This window comes from Protobothrops mucrosquamatus, unplaced genomic scaffold (genome assembly GCF_001527695.2).
Source record: "Protobothrops mucrosquamatus isolate PMUCROS unplaced genomic scaffold, P.Mucros_1.0 scaffold77, whole genome shotgun sequence".
In the NCBI taxonomy this organism is placed as follows: domain Eukaryota; kingdom Metazoa; phylum Chordata; class Lepidosauria; order Squamata; family Viperidae; genus Protobothrops; species Protobothrops mucrosquamatus.
Window position 1 is genome coordinate 724846 of NW_015386454.1, and position 22570 is coordinate 747415.

General features: G+C 38.0%; 1 protein-coding gene across 2 annotated transcripts in view; it reads left to right on the forward strand.

The window, feature by feature from the left end:
* Nucleotides 1–22570, forward strand: part of SLC9A7 (solute carrier family 9 member A7) — a 67524-nt gene that overhangs the window by 26819 nt on the left and 18135 nt on the right. Inside the window, exons 6-13 of one of the 2 annotated variants that reach the window (XM_015812270.2) lie at nt 114–219; nt 427–568; nt 1111–1216; nt 2758–2846; nt 6480–6593; nt 13305–13416; nt 14735–14888; nt 19796–19855. In XM_015812270.2, coding sequence (XP_015667756.1) covers nt 114–219; nt 427–568; nt 1111–1216; nt 2758–2846; nt 6480–6593; nt 13305–13416; nt 14735–14888; nt 19796–19855 — 883 coding nt within the window. The remainder of the gene's footprint in view (nt 1–113; nt 220–426; nt 569–1110; nt 1217–2757; nt 2847–6479; nt 6594–13304; nt 13417–14734; nt 14889–19795; nt 19856–22570) is intronic. The other variant, XM_029283401.1, reaches the window with a different exon arrangement.

The following is a 22570-nucleotide window of genomic DNA, read 5'->3' on the forward strand; positions in this document are numbered from 1 at the left end:
TTACAACATGAAAACCTTTCTCTGTATAGGAAATGTAGAGAAAATGTTTTCTATAAAGAATTATATACAGTTCAGTATTAAGCCTTTTACACTTTTTTGTTTCCTTATTTTAGTCACTGTACTGGCAATTTTTAATGAACTTCATGCTGATGTTGATTTATATGCACTGCTGTTTGGAGAAAGTGTTCTAAATGATGCTGTTGCTATTGTACTATCTTCGTAAGTAAAATGCTCAGGTGTTTTTCTGTGTTTTGTAATGTCATTGTGGGGATATCATTGTTCTTGTATTTACCTGGAGATATTTGGGAATGGATGAATAGGTGAGAATTTCCTGATGTCTAAAACAGTGGTTTGTTGGTTGTTAATGAATGATGTAGGATAGATTTTTGGCTGATTGCTATTTCTCTCTCCCTTCTCTTTTTACAGTTCTATTGTAGCATATCAACCCACTGGGGAAAATGCCCATGCCTTTGATGCAGCAGCCTTTTTTAAATCTGTTGGCGTCTTTCTTGGAATCTTCAGTGGTTCTTTCATGATGGGAGTAGCAACTGGAGTTGTGACAGCTCTTATATCCTTCTGCTAAAATGCCTTCCAGCTTTTTGTATGTGCAAACCAAGTCCTAGTTTCCCTTTTTGGCACAGGCAATTTGTTTTTCTCTTCTTTGCAGCTCTTGTCTCTGGAGAATTGTGGTGGATAGCATATAATCTTCCAAAGCTTTTCTGGATGAGGGAAAATTTTGCAGCACAGGAAACTTGGTTTAGAGACAGGATCTATTGTGGATCAAACCTAAGTCAAACTTTTCATTCAGATTAGGCTAAAATGGAAAGATTATATGCAAGTAAATTTAAGGAGAAGGCAGATAGGAAGATAAAGAGGGATGCAAGGAGATGACAGACCAGTTGATAAAGGAGTTCAGAATCTGGCCATTGTCCAAGCAAAGATTTAAGGCTAATCTAAAACCATTTTTAGTCTATATTAGGATGTCATGAGAACCAACAATTAACTGTATAGCTGCTCTATAATTCTGCCTCATCACTAATACCCTTGAGACAGGTATCAGTAATTCTTAAATCACATCTAGTCTTTGTGTGGCCTTGACAAAATGTTCACGTGACAAAGTTTACCAAACTACATTGCTTTCCCTTGCTGGAGACAGCCCTTTTTTTCCTGATGTCTTGGAGTACATTCTTGTTGGCTGAAGCTTGTGGTTTTACAGGTAAGGCACTTTTATAGAAAAGAAGAATCTAAGTAATGTCATGCTGACATAGCAATTCCTATTATTGGAACACTATAATTGTTCCTGTCATCAGATGTGTGTATTTATTTTTGAGATAAGTAAATTAATTTATTTTTAGCAACAATGCATGGAGTGCATAATTGAATAGACTTCTGCAACATTTTGAATTCAGTCTGGGCTTTGAATCATGTGCAAGAACAAAACCATAGCACTTGCTCTCAGTATCTAAAAGCAGTGGCATCTTTTCCAAGAACTGCTTTAAGATGTTGATTCACACTGATTTTCTTGGAAGCATAGTAGGATATTGAATGTGAAAAGCTATGCAATCTATAACTTAGTTCCTTGGCCTTATTCCTGCATCAAAATAAATGCTAAAAACAACAATGTATACAATTGAGAATGACTTTTGCACATTTTTATGATATATATTTTCCTGGACTAAGCTGCCTTAGTTTCTGTCCTTTAGTGGTGTTACAAAGTTCAAAATCAGTTTGAATTGTACCAAAACAGGAACTTCCTTGTATATTTTGAATTGGCTACCATAAGGCAGCTTTTGCTAATCAGATATGCAGACTTCAACTCCCAGAATTCTAAGCCAGCATGACCATTATTGAAAATCCAGGTAGTTGAAGAGTTTTTATTTATAATATTGAGATTTTCTATTCTATAGAATTGACATTGGGAATATATTTTTAAACATTATTATGGAGACTATAATTTTTTGAAAAGCAAGCTCAAAAGTTCCAGTCAGAGCCAGAGAAGCTGAAGCTGATTCCTCTGTATTTTGTTTTCATTTAAATAAGATTGTTAACATTTTTAATAGACTGAATTTTATATAAAATACAGAATTATTTATATTGAACAATTCTAGACAAAATATGATCTATGTTGTATTCGTTATGGTTCTAGTAGGCTATTTACAATTTTCTTTATCAGCAGGAAATAAATCTTTAAAAATGTTGAAACATTGTATGAACTGAAATATAGTACATCTAAGCGCTATGTTTCAAATATCACTGAATTGCTGATACAAAGAGTCTAGTTGTAATTTTGTCCTTTGTATCTAGATGGTTGTGCATAAAATGCTTGTATTCTACAAAATATAGATTGATTTCTCAATGCCAGAATGAAGCTAGTATTTTATTTCAATCTCACCAATGGTTTGAAGAATCAGGAGCTGTGAAGGTTCCCTCTACAAATATGGAATATATATGATAGGTGGGCATCTGAGAAGATGCTGTATGGCAGGTCCTACTTACAGGTACAACAGTTTTCTTTGTACTCCTGGGAATACAGAACTAGGTGTCCAGGACACAGAGTAATATCTTCAAATAAGATTAAGCTCTGTAGCTTTTCATGTGATACATGCTTTAGAAAAGGTTAACTTACCAGGTCCTCATAGGCAAGCCAGATCTTCAATACTTTAGGAATGAAAAAACATATTTAAAATCTTAATAAGCATAGAAAAAAGACAATCTACAGTTATTTAATGTTGCTTTTTATTGCTATTTTCTTGACAGGGGTTGTATCTGTTCTTTTCTGTGGAATAACACAAGCTCATTACACATACAATAATCTATCTGTTGAATCAAGAAGCCGAACCAAGCAGGTGAGAAAAAAAATCTTGGTTTTGCTGTATAAGTAAACATAATTTGTATTGTATACATGCACTTATTGTGTCAAGTTGTTCTTACTGGATAAGAACAGAAAACACTTTTTAATAAAAATGGATGAACTAAAATATGTGATTGGGAAAACAATCAAGTGCAGTCTTTTTTGGATTGTTACCCAGACTACAGGGATGCAGAACTGTATTTTGAAATGTACCTCTGTCATGTCCCCCCAAACATTCTTAGTCCCACAGAACCACAGGGCTGGGGCAAATATTCTTGGCTATTCTTCTACTATACTTTTCCCTGTGCCAGTGTGACTGAAGTATTCCCATTTTTGCCACATGATTCTGCTAGGACAGGGCTTTTCAACCGGTGGTACATTGGCACCTGGTAGGTGGTACGCGACCATCCTAGAGAAGTGGTAGCAGGGGAGGGGAATGAACTGAACTGGCGGCAGTACCACACAAGCCTGAGCGAGAGACAGCTGGAGCTGCAGGGCTGTCAGGGCTCAGCAGAAGCGCCAGGATCAGCACCGCTTTCCAGTTGATTGGCGCTTCTTCAGGGCTCAGCGGAAGCATCGGGATCAGTGCCGCTTTCCAGCTGATCAGCGCTTATTTGGGGCTGTCAGGGCTCAGCAGAAGCACCAGGATCAGCGCTACTTTCCAGCTGATTGGCGCTGATCCTGGTGCTTCCGTTGAGCCCAGAAGAAACGCCAATCAGCTAGAGCCCTGCCCCTACTCCACAGAGGGCAGATCCCCATCATCTCCAGCGCGGCAGGGGTCTTCCTGCTGCACCGTTGCAGACAAAGGGGGGCTCTGGTGAGGAGGAGGTGGAGGAAGAGGATTTAAGCAAGCTTAGCAACCGGAGTGGGGATCCCCCCCCAAAACAAATGTGCTTCGTGAGTAACCTCCCAGCATGACAGAAGTGACCAAAACCTGCTGCATCCACCCAGCAGACGGGGGTGGGGAAATAAAAACCAAACACACACACATGCTGCCAATCCTCAACAGAAATGCTCACAACAAAAATCTTGGACAGGAGGAAGCAAGCGGCTGGGCGGACAGGCTGGTGTCTTGCTCGGCTGTGGCTTGAGGGAGGAAGGGGGCAGATTCACCCCCCCAAACGCTGTCTTCTCACGAAAGCAGGATGAAAACTCCAAAAAACGACAAGGGAAAAAGGTTAAAACGGAAGAGTGTCTCGTGATGGTTTGCTTCCACACTTCCTTCTAGCAATTTAAATATGTAAAGACCAAAAGAATAAGACCTGGCTTTCTTTCATTGTAATTCAGAAGGGAGGAACGGGAGGATTCGGGGGGGGGGGTTGTTTGTTTCAAAGGAAGGGAAAGAAGGAATTTGGGTCTGTGGGGGCGCAGCAGGTGATGGCGCGCGGTTTCTGGTGTTCGGGGGGGGTCTTTTTAAAAGAGCAAAACGAGGTAAAAAATAAAAATCCCCACCCCCAAGAGCTGGATGCAGATGTGATCTTTTTTTTTTCTTGTTTAGAAGAGACTCTCTTCTGTTTAAACCCTTTTTCCTGATCATTTTTCAGAATTTTCATCCTGCTTTCGTGAGAGGGCAGCATTTTTTGGGGGGTGAAGCTGCCCCCTTCCCTTCCCCAAGCCACCAGCCGAGCAAGACGCCTGCCTGCCTGCGTTCTTCCCCCTGTCAGAAGTTATCATTGTCATGAGCATTTCTGTTGAGAATTGGCAGGGTGGGGCTGTTTGGTTTTTATTCCCCCCCCTGCCGTCTGCTGGGTGATTGCAGTAGGTTTTTGTCTCTTCTGTTGTGCTTTGAGGTTACCCATGAAGCACATTTTGGGGGGAGGGATCCCCACTCCAGTTACTAAGCTTGCTTAAACCCTCTTCCTCCTCCTTCTCATTGGAGCCTCTCTTCGTCTGCAATGGTGGGGCAGGAAGACCCCTGCCGGGCCGGGGATGATGGGGATCTGCCCTCTGGAGAGTAGGGGCAGGGTTACTATGCTCCCTGTCAATCAGGTTTGATTTCCTTTCTCCCCCCCCCCACCTCCCCTGCTTGTAGCTGCCTCTGAGCCCCGCATTTTTGGGAGTTAGCATTGCCGGCATCTCTTTCTCCTGAGCCCCTTGTGCTAGGTAACTGTTGCCACCCAAGAGCTGTTTTAAAGTTAGGCAATCATTGGGGGATAGCCAACTAGCACCCCAACATGCCCCCATGCCCCCACTTCAAGTGCAGAAGCCGCACACCCCCCTCCAAAGCCCCTGCAATCACCTATCAGCTTCTTTGAGGCAACCAGAAGGAGAGAAGGGGGTAGAACAGTGCAAATATTAATGTCAGAGAAACAGGCACAAGTTTACCATTAAAAGTGTGGTAAGTGGGTGTACAGATAGTCCTCAACCTACAACCACAACTGAGCCCAAAATTTATGTTGCTAAGAGAGAAGTTTGTTAAATGAGTTTTGTCCCATTTTATGACTTTTCTTGCGGCATTTGTTAAGTGAATCACTGCAGTTGTTAAATTAGCAACACGGTTGTTAAGTGAATCTGGCTTCCCCCATGGACTTCACTTGTCAGAAGGTCGCACAAGGGCATCACGTGACCCTGGGACACTGTGACCATCATAAATATGAATCAGTTGCCAAGCATCTAAATGTAAATCACAAGACCGTGGGGATGCTGCAACAGTCATAAGTGTGAAAAATGGTCATAAGTCACTTTTTTCAGTGCTGTTGTAACTTCGAACATTCACTAACTGTTGTAAGTCGAGGACTACCTGTACTTTATCACTTTTTTCCTTTTTGGGGGGGGGTCATCAAGTTTTTGACACCTTGCTAAGCGACTGGTGATACTCGGATATTGCCATATCCTAAAAGTGGTACAATGGGTGAAAAGGTTGAAAAGCCCTGGGCTAGGATACCTTTTATGAACTATGGCAGAATTGGGACCTTTTTTTTTCCTGCGGTTTCAGCTGTGCAAGAATATTTAAAGACCAAAATGATGATAGCAGTGACAACATGATCTGTTCTTCCTAAATGATTGTGAGACAAGGTCCAAACACTGGTGTCTATAGATATGATGATACACTGTTCAACATCCAGCTAGACATGGATACAAGGCATCTCTTATGCTATTCATTGTAATATATGAGATGATACATATAAGACTTCTGATTTGTAGTTGGTTTTAGTGGTTTAATTTTTAGGGGGTTTAGTTTTACAACTCTGAACAGGAATCTTAGGTGCTTCACATGTTGCTGAAGTACATCTACAGTAATCCCAGCAGCACAGCTGATGATGAGAGTTGTAATCCAGTAAGATCAGGAAGGAATTCTTGTTTTATGATAACTATCTTTGCTATACTGGAAGATCATTCAAATTCAGTATTTATTAGGAATAGGAGAACAGATATGAATTTGGGAATTACCTTCTTAACATTATATTATCTCAGGTATATAATTTCAGATGCATAGTATAAAATGGTAAAAATAACTGGTAATAAAATGACATATTTAACTTTTAAATCCATTATTTTCTATTATTACATGTATTTTTATTTTATTTTGCATGAGCTTTATAGAAGACAGGAATACATACATATTTATATAAAGTGTCAGCTATATTGAATGCAACTGGCAAACTAATCTTTTCACATTTCCCCTCAGCTCTTTGAAGTTCTGCATTTCCTGGCTGAGAATTTCATATTTTCTTATATGGGATTAGCTTTGTTTACTTTCCAGAAACATGTTTTTAGCCCCATTTTCATAATTGGAGGGTTTGTATCCTTTCTTCATATTTAACATATTTCAAATGTGTGTTTCAAAGGTTTCAGAAGTTTTCTCGTGTTTTTATGGAGTTGAAATAAGATATTTTTAAAAGTGCTTCTTAATCAAGTTTTCATCTGTTTTTAACAATATTTGATCAAATTCTATCTCTGTTCTTTATAAAATCCCGTTGTCTTTGCATCTTTTTTGTATCTTGTTTGAATTTGCAAATAAGGCACCATGCTAAGTCAATACCTTGTCGTTGTAAATCTTGTCTATCTTTCAATTTTTCTTCCTTGTCCAGGATATCTTTCTAAGTGACAACTTTGTCATAATTAATTAAATTTGGGTAAGCAAAAGCTTCCATTGTTGAAAGCCACTCAGGTAGTTTAATATAATTTTTTTGTTTTATTCTTTCCCATTCTAAAAAAAGTACATTCCTTACAGAGTGGTTTTGGAAGTATCTGTGTGTTTTATTTTTCCCGTACCATAGAAAGGCATGTCAACCAATTTGTAGGTCATGCCCCTCTAGGTACAGTAGTCTTTTATTTCTCAGTGTTATCCATTCTTTAAGCCATGGTAAAATGGCTGCTTGATAATATAGTCTCCAGTCCGGGATTACAGATTTCTTCTAAACTTGAAGATGGAAGAAGAACAAGTAAAAGAAACAATGATAACATGGGCAAAAAAACTTTGGATATTCTATAGATTTAGAAGATTGGCAAAAGTTATGGGATAGAAATATTAAATTGACTAAAACAGCTTCATATAAAGAAAATTTGTATAAAATGTTGTATAGATGGCATATGACACCAGTAAGACTAGCGAAAATGTTTAAAAACACTTCAAATAATTGTTGGAAATGTAAACAAAAGCTAGGTACTTATTACCATATCTGGTGGGTATGCCCTAGAGCGAAAAAATTATGGCTTAAGATTCATACATGGTTGGAAAAGATGACTAAAATACAGGTAGAATTTAAACCAGAATTGTTTCTGTTAGGAATACTAGGAGCCACGTATGAGAAGGAGAATGAGTATTTAATATTGCATATATTGACAGCAGCGAGAATAGCATTTGCCCAATACTGGAAAAGTGAAAATTTACCAACTGAAGAGATTTTAATTAAGAAAATTTTAGAATGTGCAGAAATGGATAGATTAACTTTAGAAATTAAAGAGAAAGAAGATTCAGTTTATTTCAAAACATGGGATAATTTTTACCAATGGTTAGCAAAACGAACTAGTGAGAAATGAATGTGATATGTTATCGTGAATATATATACTGCTCACAAAAATAAAGGGAACATTTTACCATGGAACTGAAGGGGTTTGCGTTCCCTTTATTTTTGTGAGCAGTATATTAATAAGATGAATGATATGTATTGACTAACTGATACTGTTTATGATTATTGTTTATCATATTCATCATAGCTATTTACTATTATATTAATTAGTGTTATTGAACATACATACCCGGACAATAGTCTGTTTGCTAAAGCCAATCCCAATCCTGACTCCCACCCCGAACCTTAATCCCCATACTGACCCCATTCCTTCCCCAACCTTATAAAACTCAATAAAACTTTATTAAAAAAAGATATTTTAAAAGTGCAATGCTATATAGTAGATGGCTACTTAGAAATAAGTCCTGCAGAATTCATGGGATTAGCTCCTAACTACATGTATTTTATAGTAGGTTGGAAATCAGACTACAGTAGCTTTTGCTGCAGCCCCTTTTATAAAACCATGGCTTTTGAATTTTGTGTTGCTGTAATCCAAACAAGAGGATGGAGCTTCTTAAACTATATTAGATATTATATCTAGTAGATTAAATATTAGAAAAAATATTATCTTAATTATTATCTTAAATTAATGTCCTTGAGTCACAGTATTGTGTGGGATAAATCTGTGTGCATGCAGGATCTCTGAAATCTGCATATTTATCAAATCAAGTGTGAGATTTGAGAAATCTTCAGAAGAAGATGGACAGAGTATGTTAAAGTTAGATGACAAAAAGTCAGATTCTGTATCTTCTGAAGTTCTCAAGCATCTGAGAATAAAACTGAAGGAGAAGTAGTTTCGCCATAAGAAAACAAAATCCTGGAAATATAATTTCTAAAAACATAATTACATTAGAGTTACTTTAATTTCATAGTCTGGGAAAGATGAAAAAGAAGAAGATGTACAGTACTTGCTGAAAACTAGGAAATGGAAAATTATACTTTCAAATGAAAACTGAGGGATGAGGAAATTATTGTCATCCTAATCTTTATTATTCCTAAATATGTCATGCAAGGAAAAAACCCCCAAACTTAATCTTGCCTTCAGGCGTAAGTTTAAAAAATCTTTTTATTATCAGACCTTTGGCTGATTCTGTTGCACTTTTGAATCTATGTTGTCAGCCCCAGAAAGAATCTTCTTTTTAATCCCTCTCAATCATTTTCACACAGTAATGGCAATATCTTAAGTTATACTGATTATTGTTAATATTTATGATGTAGTCTTCGGAGAACTGCTACTAAAAGGTTTCTCTTCCTTTTCTTTTTGCTGTCATGTGTTCTTGACTTTTCAAATTATATAAGGAAATGAAAGTTCCTATATATGTACGGTAGATATGTAGGTATGTAGGTATTTAAGTATATATGTATGAGATAGCAAAAGTCTGAAATTTGGTGAATATAATTATGAAGAAACATTGATCACCTGATCAAAATGGTTGAAATATTAAAAGCAAGTATAGGGAATAAGTAGCAATTTTAGTTTTTTCTTTGTAATGAAGGCAATAAATATGTTGAAGTGATTAAAAATAATAGCTTTTTCAGGTCAGCAAGCATAATTTTCTGATTTTTGTAATAGTTATTTGAACAAGAATATTTGCCTTTTCTCAAAGTGTCTGGCTGCACCCTCCAAAACATTAATTAAAGCACATTTATTAAAAGGGACACTGGTATAGTTGCTTAAATGCTCTCTTCCAGCCCTACTGATTTGCCTCTTATTTACAAAAAGATGGACATACATATATTCAAGTAGGGAAAGTATCACTACCTATCTTACTTTTTAATCTCCTAAGAATGCCTACAAATACATTTCTAAAATGAAAGCTGGTATTTTACCATGTAGCTTGCCGGATTCCAATGGATTCCTTTCAGTTAACAGATTCTTAAAAAGGGAAGCAGCAGATAGCTCAGGGACCTTGATAGCAAGGACCATGGAAAGTGTATATGGATATACTGGTACTGGCAAAATGCTTTCTTAAAATCATTTTCTCTATCAGATTAACTGAATTAATTAATTACCTGTCCACACAGAACTGAATTGTTTATGTGAGGTAACATTAGAATTAAAGTCTGTAAAAATGACAAAAGTGCCTGGAAAACAACTCAAAAAATATGTGGTTCTCCATGTGTCAGTTTGGTTGTTATTCAGATGAGAGATCTAGAGGAAATCTCAAGTGTATAAATTAGGGCAGGGGTGTCAAACTCGAAATGTCACATGATGTGTCATGACGTATCATGACTTCTTTTCCATTGCCGGCAATGGGGTGGGTGCGGTTTTGGCATGACGCATCCTGCCCGCGGGCTGGCAGTTTGACACCCCTGAATTAGGGTATAGATGAAGAAACATCCCACATGAAAGGAGTGGTGAAATTTTTTTTGTACAGGTAGTCCTTGACTTATGACCATTCATTCAGTGACCATTCAAAATTATGATGGTGCTGAATGAAGGGACTTAAAACTGTACCCAAAATTATGGCTGCTGCAGCTCCCCTATAGTCAAATGATCGCAATTCAGGTGCTTGGCTATCACAGGAACACCACCCTGTCTTCCCTCTATCCTACCGGGCTGGGTCCCTTGGGCCTACTTCCCATCTGGCTGGATCCCTACAGGACATAGGCCTGCTTCCGACCCCACTGGGTCTCATACTCTTGGGCCTCCTTCTCAACCTGTCATGTCTTGCTCCACCTACTTCTTCCAAAAGCCCCTTTCAGAAAGAGAATCAGCCAATGTCCCACTCAGCCTTCCTGTATAGAAGCTGCTGTCATGGTTCTGATAGATGAGACCAAACAAATCAGAACTCCAAGGCTAGAAATTTCCTCAAAGAACATGTTTATTGGTTACATAGTATCGGCACGGTCAAAAGTGAAACCAAGTCTAAAATCCCCTCCAAAGAGAAACACTATTACAAGGTTAAACTTCCTACCCCACTGCTATGCAATCAGCTACGTTTCCGAATAGAATAGTTTGGCAAGCTTTCTAAACAAATACGCCCCTTCCCCCAACCGACAGAAATGACCTTGGTTCCCATGGGACAGTGAACTATTTAGCAGAAATCCTCTGCACCCCCTCCCATTCTTGTGGCAACCTAGAACAAGCAAAATGGCTGCAGCCAGGTTCGTTGTAGAGTTGACAGCTACCTCATGCTGTTTTGGAATTGGCTACAATTCTTGCATTCTAAGAATTAATTTATAATTACATTTCTTTACCTTCTTTCAAAGATCTATTGGCTTGGGGCCTGCATAGATTGCTCCAAAAGCTATAACAGAGGTGGCAATTCAAAGTACTATGTATCATTTTGCCCTACAGCATTGATGTTTCAGCATGAAAAGATGATTAGGAGAGCGTATTTATTTATGGATTTTATAACTTTGCCTTTGGGTTCAGTTTTATTGGTTCAGCAGCAACAACATTCTCTGGAGCTTCTCTTGAGTGTCCTTTTGTCTCTGTGTACGGACCTGCCTCAGCTAGGTCTCCAAGAAAGCAGAACTCTTGAAACAGGCATTGTCTCAAAAAGGAACTTTTATTAGGAGTTAGTGACAGCTAGGAAATAAAGCAAAGTCTGGGGGGAAAACCCATGCAAGCAGTATATCAAAAGCAATATTCATTACTCCTCCCCCCTAGGTCCCACTGTCCGTTTTAATCTTGGCCAATCCACAGGTGGTATATTGTTTTGGTAACTGGCTCCTTTGGTGTGTTGCTCAAGGTCTCTCTCAGTTTCGTTTCCTTCTGGCTCCAAGGCCAAACCTCCTTCCAGATAAAGGTAATGGTATTTGGCTACATTCCTTCCACTGGGGGAAGGGCAGTGTAGCAAAGCAAAGCATCCCCCCTCCCAACAGAATGGCAGGCCCCAAAAAATGGATAGAAAAGCACATATATAATAGAAAGAAAAGTGATACGTTTCTTTGGGGCTCTGACTTCTGGCTCCAAGGGCAAACCTTCTTCCAGATAAAGGTAATGGTATTTGGCTACATTCCTTCCACTGGGGGAAGGGCAGTGTAGCAAAGCAAAGCATCCCCCCTCCCAACAGAATGGCAGGCCCCAAAAAATGGATAGAAAAGCACATATATAATAGAAAGAAAAGTGATACATTTCTTTGGGGCTCTGACACTGTTTTCACTGAGCTGACCAATGCCTTTTAGGAAGGCTCTTGTATGATTCACATGTATGTAGAATTCACAATTAAGGTTGGCTTTATTTCAAAGAGATCTTGTTCTTCCTCTTTATCTTAAATCTTGTAAGCCCATTTAGATTACTCTAGTGCTGAACCTTTTAAATGTTCATAAACATTCATTTGATAAACACTTCTACTTAAGCACTTGCAAGTGAGCAATGTACATACGCAACTGAGCATTTGAAAATCAAGCTGTAGATTTACATGTGAATGCAATATGGAGTATACTTTGTATGCAAGGATTTTCCTACTTGAATTGACTTGGCAAAGAAGTGCAATTTATCTTCCACCTGTTTTCCCTAAGGATCCATTAAAGTGGCTTTCATGATAAGAGTGGTTTCTTAGTAACCAGTGCAGGAGGAAGATTGACTGAAGGTTAATTCTATTTTTTTTCAACAGCAGCTTCATGCTTTCTGAAGATAATGAAGAACAAATAGATAGCAAGAGACGTTGGTTCTCTTACTATTGAAGTAGAGCAGCGGTTCTCAACCTATGGGTCGCGACCCCATTTGGGGTCGATTGACCATTTCACGGGGGTCGCCAAGCAAGGCTGTCCGCCATTTTTTTCCCCTTTTCCGGCGGGTGCCTTACCTCCCTTGGGCTGGGCCAGCTGGTGGTCGGCCTGCTCCGTCTCTGCCGCTTGCCAGCTACGCCTCGGCCGGCGCAGGGGGCAGAACCACGCATGCGCAGCGCTCCCGGGCAGGTAAAGTCCTCGACTTACGACCGGTTGGGTAGTCCTCGACTTACGACCGGTTCAGTCCTCGACTTACGACCGGTTTAGTCCTCGACTTACGACCGGTTGGGGGTCGCGGCATTAAAAAGGTTGAGAACCACTGAAGTAGAGGCTTCCCTTGTTCAAACCGCACAAGCAGATTTCAGTGCAATAGAGGCTTTCTCAGAAGATGTTAGGACTTAAATATCACATGTTAAGAATAAGAAAAGGATTTGTTACATGGGAAAGAGATGTTGTAGGATATTTATTCTTAAAATTATTAAATTAAATTGTCTGAGTTTTAGTCTCAGTCTTAATAAGCTGTTTTACCATACTATATTATACTTCTGTTATGTCCCAGTGTTGTTTAATAGCGCACACGGATCCAATATTCCCTGCTTTGTATTTTATGACTCATTGCTTTGGTTTTTGTCCAGGTTTTGTGTTTTATGCAATTTGATATTTGATATAGTATTTGATATTCTTAAAATTAATGAAATTACTTGAAAATAATAGAAGGGATTTATATGCCTGTTGGATACTTAACCAAAAGTTGTGAATAGATAGCAGTCTTTCTGGGACGAGCTGCACACGTCTACCCGCTCTCTTTCTTCCTGAATTTGGGCAGAAGGCACAAGATCTCCTGGAATTTTCAACATATGATGATGTTTTCAGGTAAATTAGTAAGAATAAGCCAATAAAGAGGGTTTCCTTAGTTATGGTTGTCCAGTCTCTTTTTGAAAACCTCCAGCAATGAAGCTCCCAGCTCCCAGCTGTTCCACTGCTTAATTGATCTCACTGTCAGGAAATTTCTCCTTACTTCAGGTTGGGTCTTTCTTTAATGATCTTCCATTCGTTATTTCTTGTCCTCCTCTCAGGTGCTTTGGCGAATAGGTCAATCCTCTCTTCTCTGTGACAGGCCTTCAAATATTAGAAGACCTCTATCATGTCACCTCCAATCTTTCTTTTTGCTAGACTAGACATACCTAGTTCCCACAGTGCAATGGCTCCTGACCCGAGAAAATGATTATGACAGATATTTTTACCTTCTCTTTCAGTAGAGCAAAATTTGGAGCAGGTCTTCAGTATTTGGAATACTCGTCTTGATGTGACCAAAGACTAATGTGAACTTACCTCACCATAACTGACGAAAACTTTTATTATTTGTTCTACTCGTTTTATATCCTGGGGGAGGGGGTATTTTATTTTTTTGTATTTTTTGTTGTGCTGTAGAAATTAATCATCTCGTAGTGATTTTAAAAAACAGGAGATAGGTTCAGAAGTGGTTGCATTGATAAGTTCAAATAACTGTGATATGAAGGGAGACTTGTGACATCTTGAAAAATAATAAATCTATTGTGGCTGTTCTTGTCCTGTTCTTTGAAAACAATAACATTTCTTGTTAAAGTAAACAAAAATAAGAATCCTGAAGTCATGTCAAACCTCTAAATAGATCACAATGTTTACCTCTGGCAGTTAAGGAAAGTTCTTGGAAATCTGAAAGAACTAGCAGAAGGGGGGGGGATTAAGCAGTTAAAAAGTGGCAGTCTCCAGGATTCAACACTGACTTGAATGGACAACACATACAAAGAGAGACACTTAGACTTAAATATGTTGTAAAAATATGTTCCACAGATAAAATATTGGGAAGTTTCATAACTTTTTTGAGCTTTCTCACCATTTACTGTGTTTTTTCAAAACTTATTTTTATAAACCACTGAGACCAATTAAATGGTGGATTTCTTTTAGCTGCTTTGTTAATTGTTGAGCGGCTTGCATAATCTTCAACAGATACATACTGATTTTAAATAGCATTCATATTTCATCGTAGTAACAGATTCTCTTTCCTGGAATTGAGAAACTGTGTATAACATTGGTAATTATAGATTGTGTCAAATATTAAATGTTGGCATTCTGTTTAGATGGAGATAACTCAAAACAGCTCTTCTCTACTGTGTGACAACCACTGTCCTTTTGTCACTGTTGCCTGCAGGTCTCCGTGGAGCCATGGCATTTGCTCTTTCCATCCGGGACACTGCAACTTATGCTCATCAGATGATGTTCTCCACAACCCTACTTATTGTCTTTTTTACTGTCTGGATCGTTGGTGGAGGCACAACACCCATGCTGTCATGGCTAAACATAAGGTATCCAGTCTGAATTTGAACCAACTTGTTCATAACGTGACTTTTTTTTTTTAAATCAAATCAGTATTAACAGATATTCAAACTGGAGCCATTTTGGTCTATTGGTTAAGACACCAAGTCAGAAAACAGGAGATTGTGAGTTCAAGTCCTGCCATAGCCATGAAAGCCAGTTGGGTGACCTTGCGCCAGTTACTCTCTCTCAGCTCAATACACCTCACAGAGGGGAAAATAGGAAGAAGGCATATTGGATATCTTTGCCACTTTGATCTTTCTGTAAAAATAATAATGGTATGCTATAAATAAACAAAATAATGTACTTAGTTGCATAGAAAATATATGATCATAATTCATATATTCAGAAGTTTGCTGCTTTGAAATGTTAAACTGGTTTTGTGTATGTGTTTTTTTTAAGGTAAAGAGACACTTTCAAATAGAAGATTGCTTTTGATTGATTACTAGTATGAGGAAAAATTCTAAACCAAGGAGTTACTTGTGAATATCAGGCAGGACCAGGATCTATAGTTCACTCATAGCAAAATTCCATTCTTGATTATTTTCATCAACCTTCATTTCAGCAACAAAGTTCTTTGGGATTTATTTTGTCAAACGGTCAGGAGATATCCTTTCCAAATACTTAGAATTTGTTTGGAACTTTGGAATCCTTCTCTTTCTTACCCACTCCTGAGCTAAATCATAGATAAAGGAGTATGCTTTGTAAAGAGACAAGCTCTTAAAAATTTGCAGTGTTAACCCTGTTTCCTTTTAATTGAGCTGAGTCTTGTCTGTATGTACAGAATAGAAAATCATTGAAGCTGCAGGACATAAAACAACCCAGAAGATGGCAGTCATGGGCAACTGTAATACAAAGAGAAGAGGAGGAAAAATCATAACAGTATTAGTTGGTTAGAGTTTGAGGCAGTGCTAATTACAGATAGTCCTCAACATTTAATCACAATTGAGCCCAAAATTTATGTTGTTAAGTGAGAAATTTGTTGTGAGTTTTGCCTCATTTTATGATTTTTCTTGCCACATTTGTTAAGTAAATCACTGAAGTTGTTAAATTAGTAACACAGTGGTTAAATGAATCTGGCTTTCCCATTCTCTTTGCTTGTCGGGTAGTTGCAATGGTCATAAGTGTGAAAAATGGAATGAAGTCACTTTTTTCAGTGCCATTATAACTTTGTACGGATACTAAACGAACTGTTGTAAGTCATGAACTACCTGTATTCTCTCTGCAATAGAAGAATATTCTAGTCGAGGTTAATAATACTTTGGCACAGTAAGGAACATAGCCATCACTAACCTTACTTGTGGTCAGATACAATGTGTAGAGGAGGGATTCTGTTTAGCTGAAATTACAATTAGAGTGTAAGTTGTTATGTCCATTTGAGGATTACTAGTGAAAAAAAAGGATAGAAAGTTATGTGCATAGCACATTTACTTGGAAATCTGATACAGTCATTTGTTATCAGGGAACCTTCTAATCTAATACAATTTTTGTGTTTACCTTATTCAGTTAGATACCTTTAGCTATTACTAATGTCCTGCGCAACTTTTGGCTTAACTGCTTTGAAGGCTTCTTAAATGTTCTTCATTAGTAAAGAGTGAGCCCTTGTTACAACCCAGTTCATTAAGACAGAGGATTGCATTACATTTAAGTCATGCATAAACATGAGCATTTAGCATTCAGTTATCTTTCAGATCTTCTGTTGCTAACAGCCTTTAGAGAAAATAATGCTTGAATCAGGATATCCTAAACCACTATGCAGAAAAGAGCTGATCAATTAGTTTTGCTTATAGTTCTGAGAAAGGAAATGATGCAGCAGTAAAAATATTTTCTGTGAGAACACTATTTAAAAGAGTTTGTGCTTTTAAAATCAGTCATTCTGAAATGACTTGTTTTTCTTAATTTATACCAGAGAAATTTACTCACTTAGGAGCAGTTCCAAGAACCTCTGCTAAGCACATAATAACCCAGTCATTTAATGGGTTTATGTAGTAATAGTATAGGAGAGTGTTGACCAGTTTACAATATTAACATTTCAGACCATGGCTAAAGAACCAATGGTAGGCAAGGATTTATTGTGGCTTGCTATGATTAACTTTATTCAGCTAGAGTATAACATCATAATTTTGAAATGGATTTACAAACCTGGGCTAGTATGATTTAGTATCTGAATTATTTATTTAAAACATTTATGTAGCTGATCATCTTATACTAAATTCTGAGTGGCTTCCAATCAATTAGTTATGGTAAATACTTTGTTTTAATAGCATTAGAATTATGTGCAGCTATCTTTGTGCATGCTGCTAGGGACTGAAGGACAGAGTAGATGAGAAAGGGAAAGTAGACAAGCCATTATCATCTTAGTTTCCCTTTGTTAGCTATTATTCTATTTTTTAAAAAATCAAATATTTTAGGCTCTGATTTTATGGCTTGAAAATACTGCATATCTGAATTGAGTCACTGTCTCATATAGTTGATGTATCAGCTGCTAGCACTTGGTTGAATATATCGAAAATTTCTGAAAACTTCTGACAGTGGAACTTTGAAATTGTTCAAGACAGCCTGGCAAGAATTATTTAGTCAGTGAAGAACTATAGGAAAGACTTTATCTATATTTTGAAAAACTTATTTAGTATTTTTAAAACGAAACATTTCATAATTTTAGTTCTTTCTAAGGCCTCAAGAATGGCATCTCGGATGGACAGTATAATGCCACATAGATTTTGCATTACCCCAGGAACATTGTTCTAGAATTTTGAAAATAAATATAACTTGCTAAATTTTATATGTATATTTCTTTCTATGTAATTGGAATTCTGGTAGCAATTTTATCCATAATGATCTACAAGTGTTGTGTGCAAATGCAAGGACATTTCTCCCTATTTTTCCAATCAGTAAACTTTGATTCAGGTATGGCTTCAGAATTGTGTGAGTCAAAACTTATTCCTACTGCGTTTTTTCTCCACACACCATTCCTTCAAAGAAAACTTCTTAAAAGGAGGAGGATCGTTCTAGAAATAATGAGATATATTGCAAAGGACTTCAGTGGAAGGGGCACAGTGGTGAAAAATTTAGCTAAGACATCTGATGCAAGTGGAACTTTTCTTGACAAAACACTAGAATTACAATCACAAAAAATGCCACAATATTCCCTTGTTGCCAGATGTTTCCATTGCTGTAGAGAAGACGGCTAGTATAAGTAGTCTTCAACTTAAAGTAATTTGTTTAGTGACCATTCAAAGTTACAATGGCACTGAAAAAAGTGACTTACAACCATTTTTCACACTTACAACTGTTGCATTATCCCCATGGTCACATGATAAAAATTTGTACACTTCGGCAGCTGGCATGTATTTATGATGGTTGCGGTCACCTTTTGTGACCTTCTGACAAGCAAAGTCAATAGGAAAGCCAAATTCACTTAACAACCATGTTTACTAACAACTGCAGTGATTCACTTAACAGCTGTGACAAGAAAGGTCCTAAAATGGGGCAAAACTCATTTAACAACTATCTAGCTTAGCAGCAGAAATTTTGGGCTCAGTAGTGGTCATAACTATCACTACTGAGGACTACTTCTGCAAATCATATAGCTAGGACACATTGTGCTGCAGTGCAAGGATGGGTTGCATTCCTTCTCTGTATTTTTGGTGCAACTGCTGAACTCTGAGGCTTGAGTTATAAAATACCATGATGTTGCATTGCATCCAAATATGCACCAGCTGCTACATTATAATCAGCCATTGGATTTTAACCAAGAAAATGTAATTCTTAGGTGAGGATCTGGCCTGAAATAAATAGAAAACTCTTGCCTATGATGGTGCATTACAGGTAGTCCTTGATTTACAACCACAATTGAGCCCAAAACTTCTGTTGCTAAGTGAGACAGTTGTTAAGTGAGTTTTGTCCCATTTTAGATATTTCCTGCCACACTTGTTAAGTAGATCACTGCAGTTGTTAAGTTAGTAACATCGTTGTTAAGTGAATTGACTTCCCCGTTGACTTTGCTTGTCAGAAGATCACATGACTCCAGGACACTACAGCTGCCTTAAATAGCCAAGCATCTGAATTTTTATCACATGACTGTGGGGATGCCGCAAAGTCATAAGTGTGAAAAATGGTGATAAGTCACTTTTTTCAGTACTGTTGTAACTTTGGACAGTCACTAAATGAACTGTTGTAAGTCGAGGACTACCTTTATTTGAATTATCATATGAGGGTCCTTCAGCAGTCCAAGCAAATGAGAAAATCATAGAAGAAGCAGAAAAGCTTGGGAAAGTAGGTTGCCACTATAGGAAGCAAGGACCTAGAAAGAAGATGGTAGCATTCCATAAAAACATAAAGAGAAGGACAGAAGTGACTCTGAAAAGAGTAGAAACAATAAACCTAGGAATGAGAAGAGGAATAATGGGGAAACTTCTCATTATAAGTACCTCTGATTAATTATAACAGGACTCTGGTTTTCTATATACATTTCAGCTCAAGTTTTTTTGCTTGCTTAGGAGGGTTGATGAAAGCTTGTAGTGTTTCATCAAGACTTGCAGCTTTTATCTCCATCCTTGCTCTCCACATTCCATTGGCACTGAAGTGGGTGGCAGGGAGAGAGGAAAACAAATGAATGAACCCTAGTTATGGATCAAGGACACTTGAAAGAGAAGGTTTGCTTGGTGCCTTTAATTTCTTTTAACGATAATCATAATAATCATTTTTAATTTTCTGAGTTACTTAACATTATTGTCTTTTTTCTTACTGTTCTTTTTGATTTTCATACTTTGCACTCCATTAATGGTATTTTGTTTTGCGTAAAGTAGTCCTAGAAGAAACAACATGGAAAGGCATTTTTTTTTAAAAAAAAATAATAATGTATAAGTAAATCAATCCCATTTTTGTGCTATACTAGAGTCGGTGAATATATTCCATCGGTGGAAGAGATGAATGAAAGCCGCTGGCTGTATTTCAGGTGACCAAACAGAATGATCTTTACCTGGTGCTTGGCTTTCTTCATTTTTCTAACCTTAAGCGTTTGCATTCTTTGTCTGCTGTTGCATGTCTTTCTCTTAATGCTGCAGAAGACTTTTTACCATTCTTATTTTTACTGCAGATTTTACTACATGTGAATTGAAAAAATACTATTATCATTCTCCATGATGTTCTATCTAACAACTGAAAAGAGTGCAGAAACTCACAAGCAATCATAAGTTAGGAGCTAACTCTTTTGCAAATCAGATTGCATTTGTTATCTTGTCTCAAAACCCACTTCAACTTCTTTACATTATCTGGCCTTTGCCAAATTGGGTTATTCTTCTAAATCCTGATGAGGATTTTTTCTTTTAACATATTTGGTGTGAAGAATTTTTCCTTAAATAAGCTAAATGGTTTTAACTGGTTTTTGAATATCTAAAACTAGATTTTTGGAAAATCTACGTAATGTTCCACTGGTTTGGATTTTCCTGTGTCTGTTCATTTTTTCTTTTGCATTAAATGTTGCATGGGTTAGTATGGATATTGTACTGGAATTTAAAACCCTGCCAAATAGAAAGCTTTAGAGACTCAGTTTTGCTTATCCTTGTGAGGAAAACATGAAATAACTGAGCTCTTTGAGCAAATTATAATTTTATACTGATTATAAATAACTTATATAAATAAAAACATTGTTTGCTTACCAGGGGAAGATCATCAGAAGAAAGAAGTGGGAGTTAATGATTTTGGAAGGCTGTCTTCCAAATTTTTGCCAAATGTGTTTCACAAGCAGATGGAACAGAGAGAAAGCTCTTTCCATCTTAGACCAATTTATATTGGGGAACACTATCATTCAGATAACCTGGTTTGAATTATGTAGGATATTGTTACTGCTCAAAGTTTTGGTTATGATTTACAAATAGAACCAGAGTTTTATGGTCCTTGGTTATGATCTACAAATAAAATCATATCCGCCCAGAGTCATTGGATACGAGATGGACAGAAAATAAATTTTATAATAAATGAATTTCATAATAAATAAAATTGCTAAAAGTATCCTGAAATTAGAATAGAAGCACAGTAATACTTAACAATTGTTATCTTACCAGACACTTTTTGGTACTTTGCATCTTCCCCTAAATAGCTGTAGCTTCTTCCTTAATATGAGTTCATAGATGTTGCTAGCTTAGGAGGCCCAAACTGCCAAGACCCTGGTCTGAAAAAGAGGGTGTGTTTAGTCTTCCTCTCTGCTCTATACACATAAACTGCAGTCTAACCTAGATTAAAATCCATTGCCTGCAGTTGTGTATAATAAAAGATCCTAACTGTTCCCATGGGCCTTTCCTTGTCAATACAGATTGCCACTCAAGGCCCCAAGAATTAAATTGCCCCATATATCTTGCAGGGTTGCAAGTCAGATGAGACTGCCTTGCTTTTCAAAGCAAAACCACAGAGTTAACCTTGTGTTTCAGTTTCATGTTCAGTAATTTAGTTGGGTGGATGTGGAACAGTGGAAAGCTGTATTTGGATAAATTGAAGATATGTTTGTTCAAAAGAGTTAGGGAAAATGGGAGTAATGTTAATAAAAAGAAAATCATGGTGGAAAGTTTTGTTTGTTTGTGATGAGTCATCAAAACCCAGAGGAATATAAGATATATTTTAAAATATTTCACTGTATTATAAGTTAAAATATTACTACAAAGAATCCTCTTTCGGTTAAGAATTGCATCAACCATATTCCTTGCCTTTGCATTTACTTGGCAACAAATTTGCCTTATATTTGAATTTTTTGTTGGGTTCTAAAGATCATTGATAGGGTGTAATACTGCTGAGTGATCTTTTCATGCTTACAAGATTTCTACTGCCTTAAAAAAAATACTTGCTTATGGTGTATCTTCCTGCAACATTGACTGAACTCCTGTCAGCTTTCTATGCAACTGGTTCTTCAGTCTTTATTTCACTTCTGATAATTGAATTCCTCAATGAAGCCACTACAGAACTGATGTGGTCACTAGAGACTTTCTGTCACATTCTTCTAAACTCTGGGGACTGATTTAGAACCATGGTATAAGTGCAGGAGATGGGGGGAAGGGAACAGGGTGAATTCAGTAGAGGGGCTGCTTCTCTCTTGATCAGTGGTTCTCAACCTTTTTAATGCCGCGACCCCAACCGGTCGTAAGTCGAGGACTAAACCGGTCGTAAGTTGAGGACTAAACCGGTCGTAAGTCGAGGACTACCCAACCGGTCGTAAGTCGAGGACTTTCCCTGCCCAGGAGCGCCGCGCATGCGTGGTTCCGCCCCCTGCGCCGGCCGAGGCGTAGCTGGCAAGCGGCAGAGACGGAGCAGGCCGACCACCAACTGGCCCAGCCCAAGGGAGGTAAGGCACCCGCCGGAAAAGGGGAAAAAAATGGCGGACAAAAAAAATGGCGGACAGCCTTGCTTGGCGACCCCCGTGAAATGGTCGATCGACCCCAAATGGGGTCCCGACCCACAGGTTGAGAACCACTGCTCTTGATCCTAGGTCACGACTCGGCGGAACATCAGGCTGCGGCCTGGGATGTGGCCGCAGCCGCAGCACTGGACCGAGTCGTGCCGCTGCGGCCTCTGACCCGGCGTAGATCTCAACTAGCCCCTTGGTTTACCGAGGAGCTGAGAGAGATGAAACGCCGGAAAAGACGCCTAGAGAGCAGTTGGAGGGTTACCCGAACCGAATCCG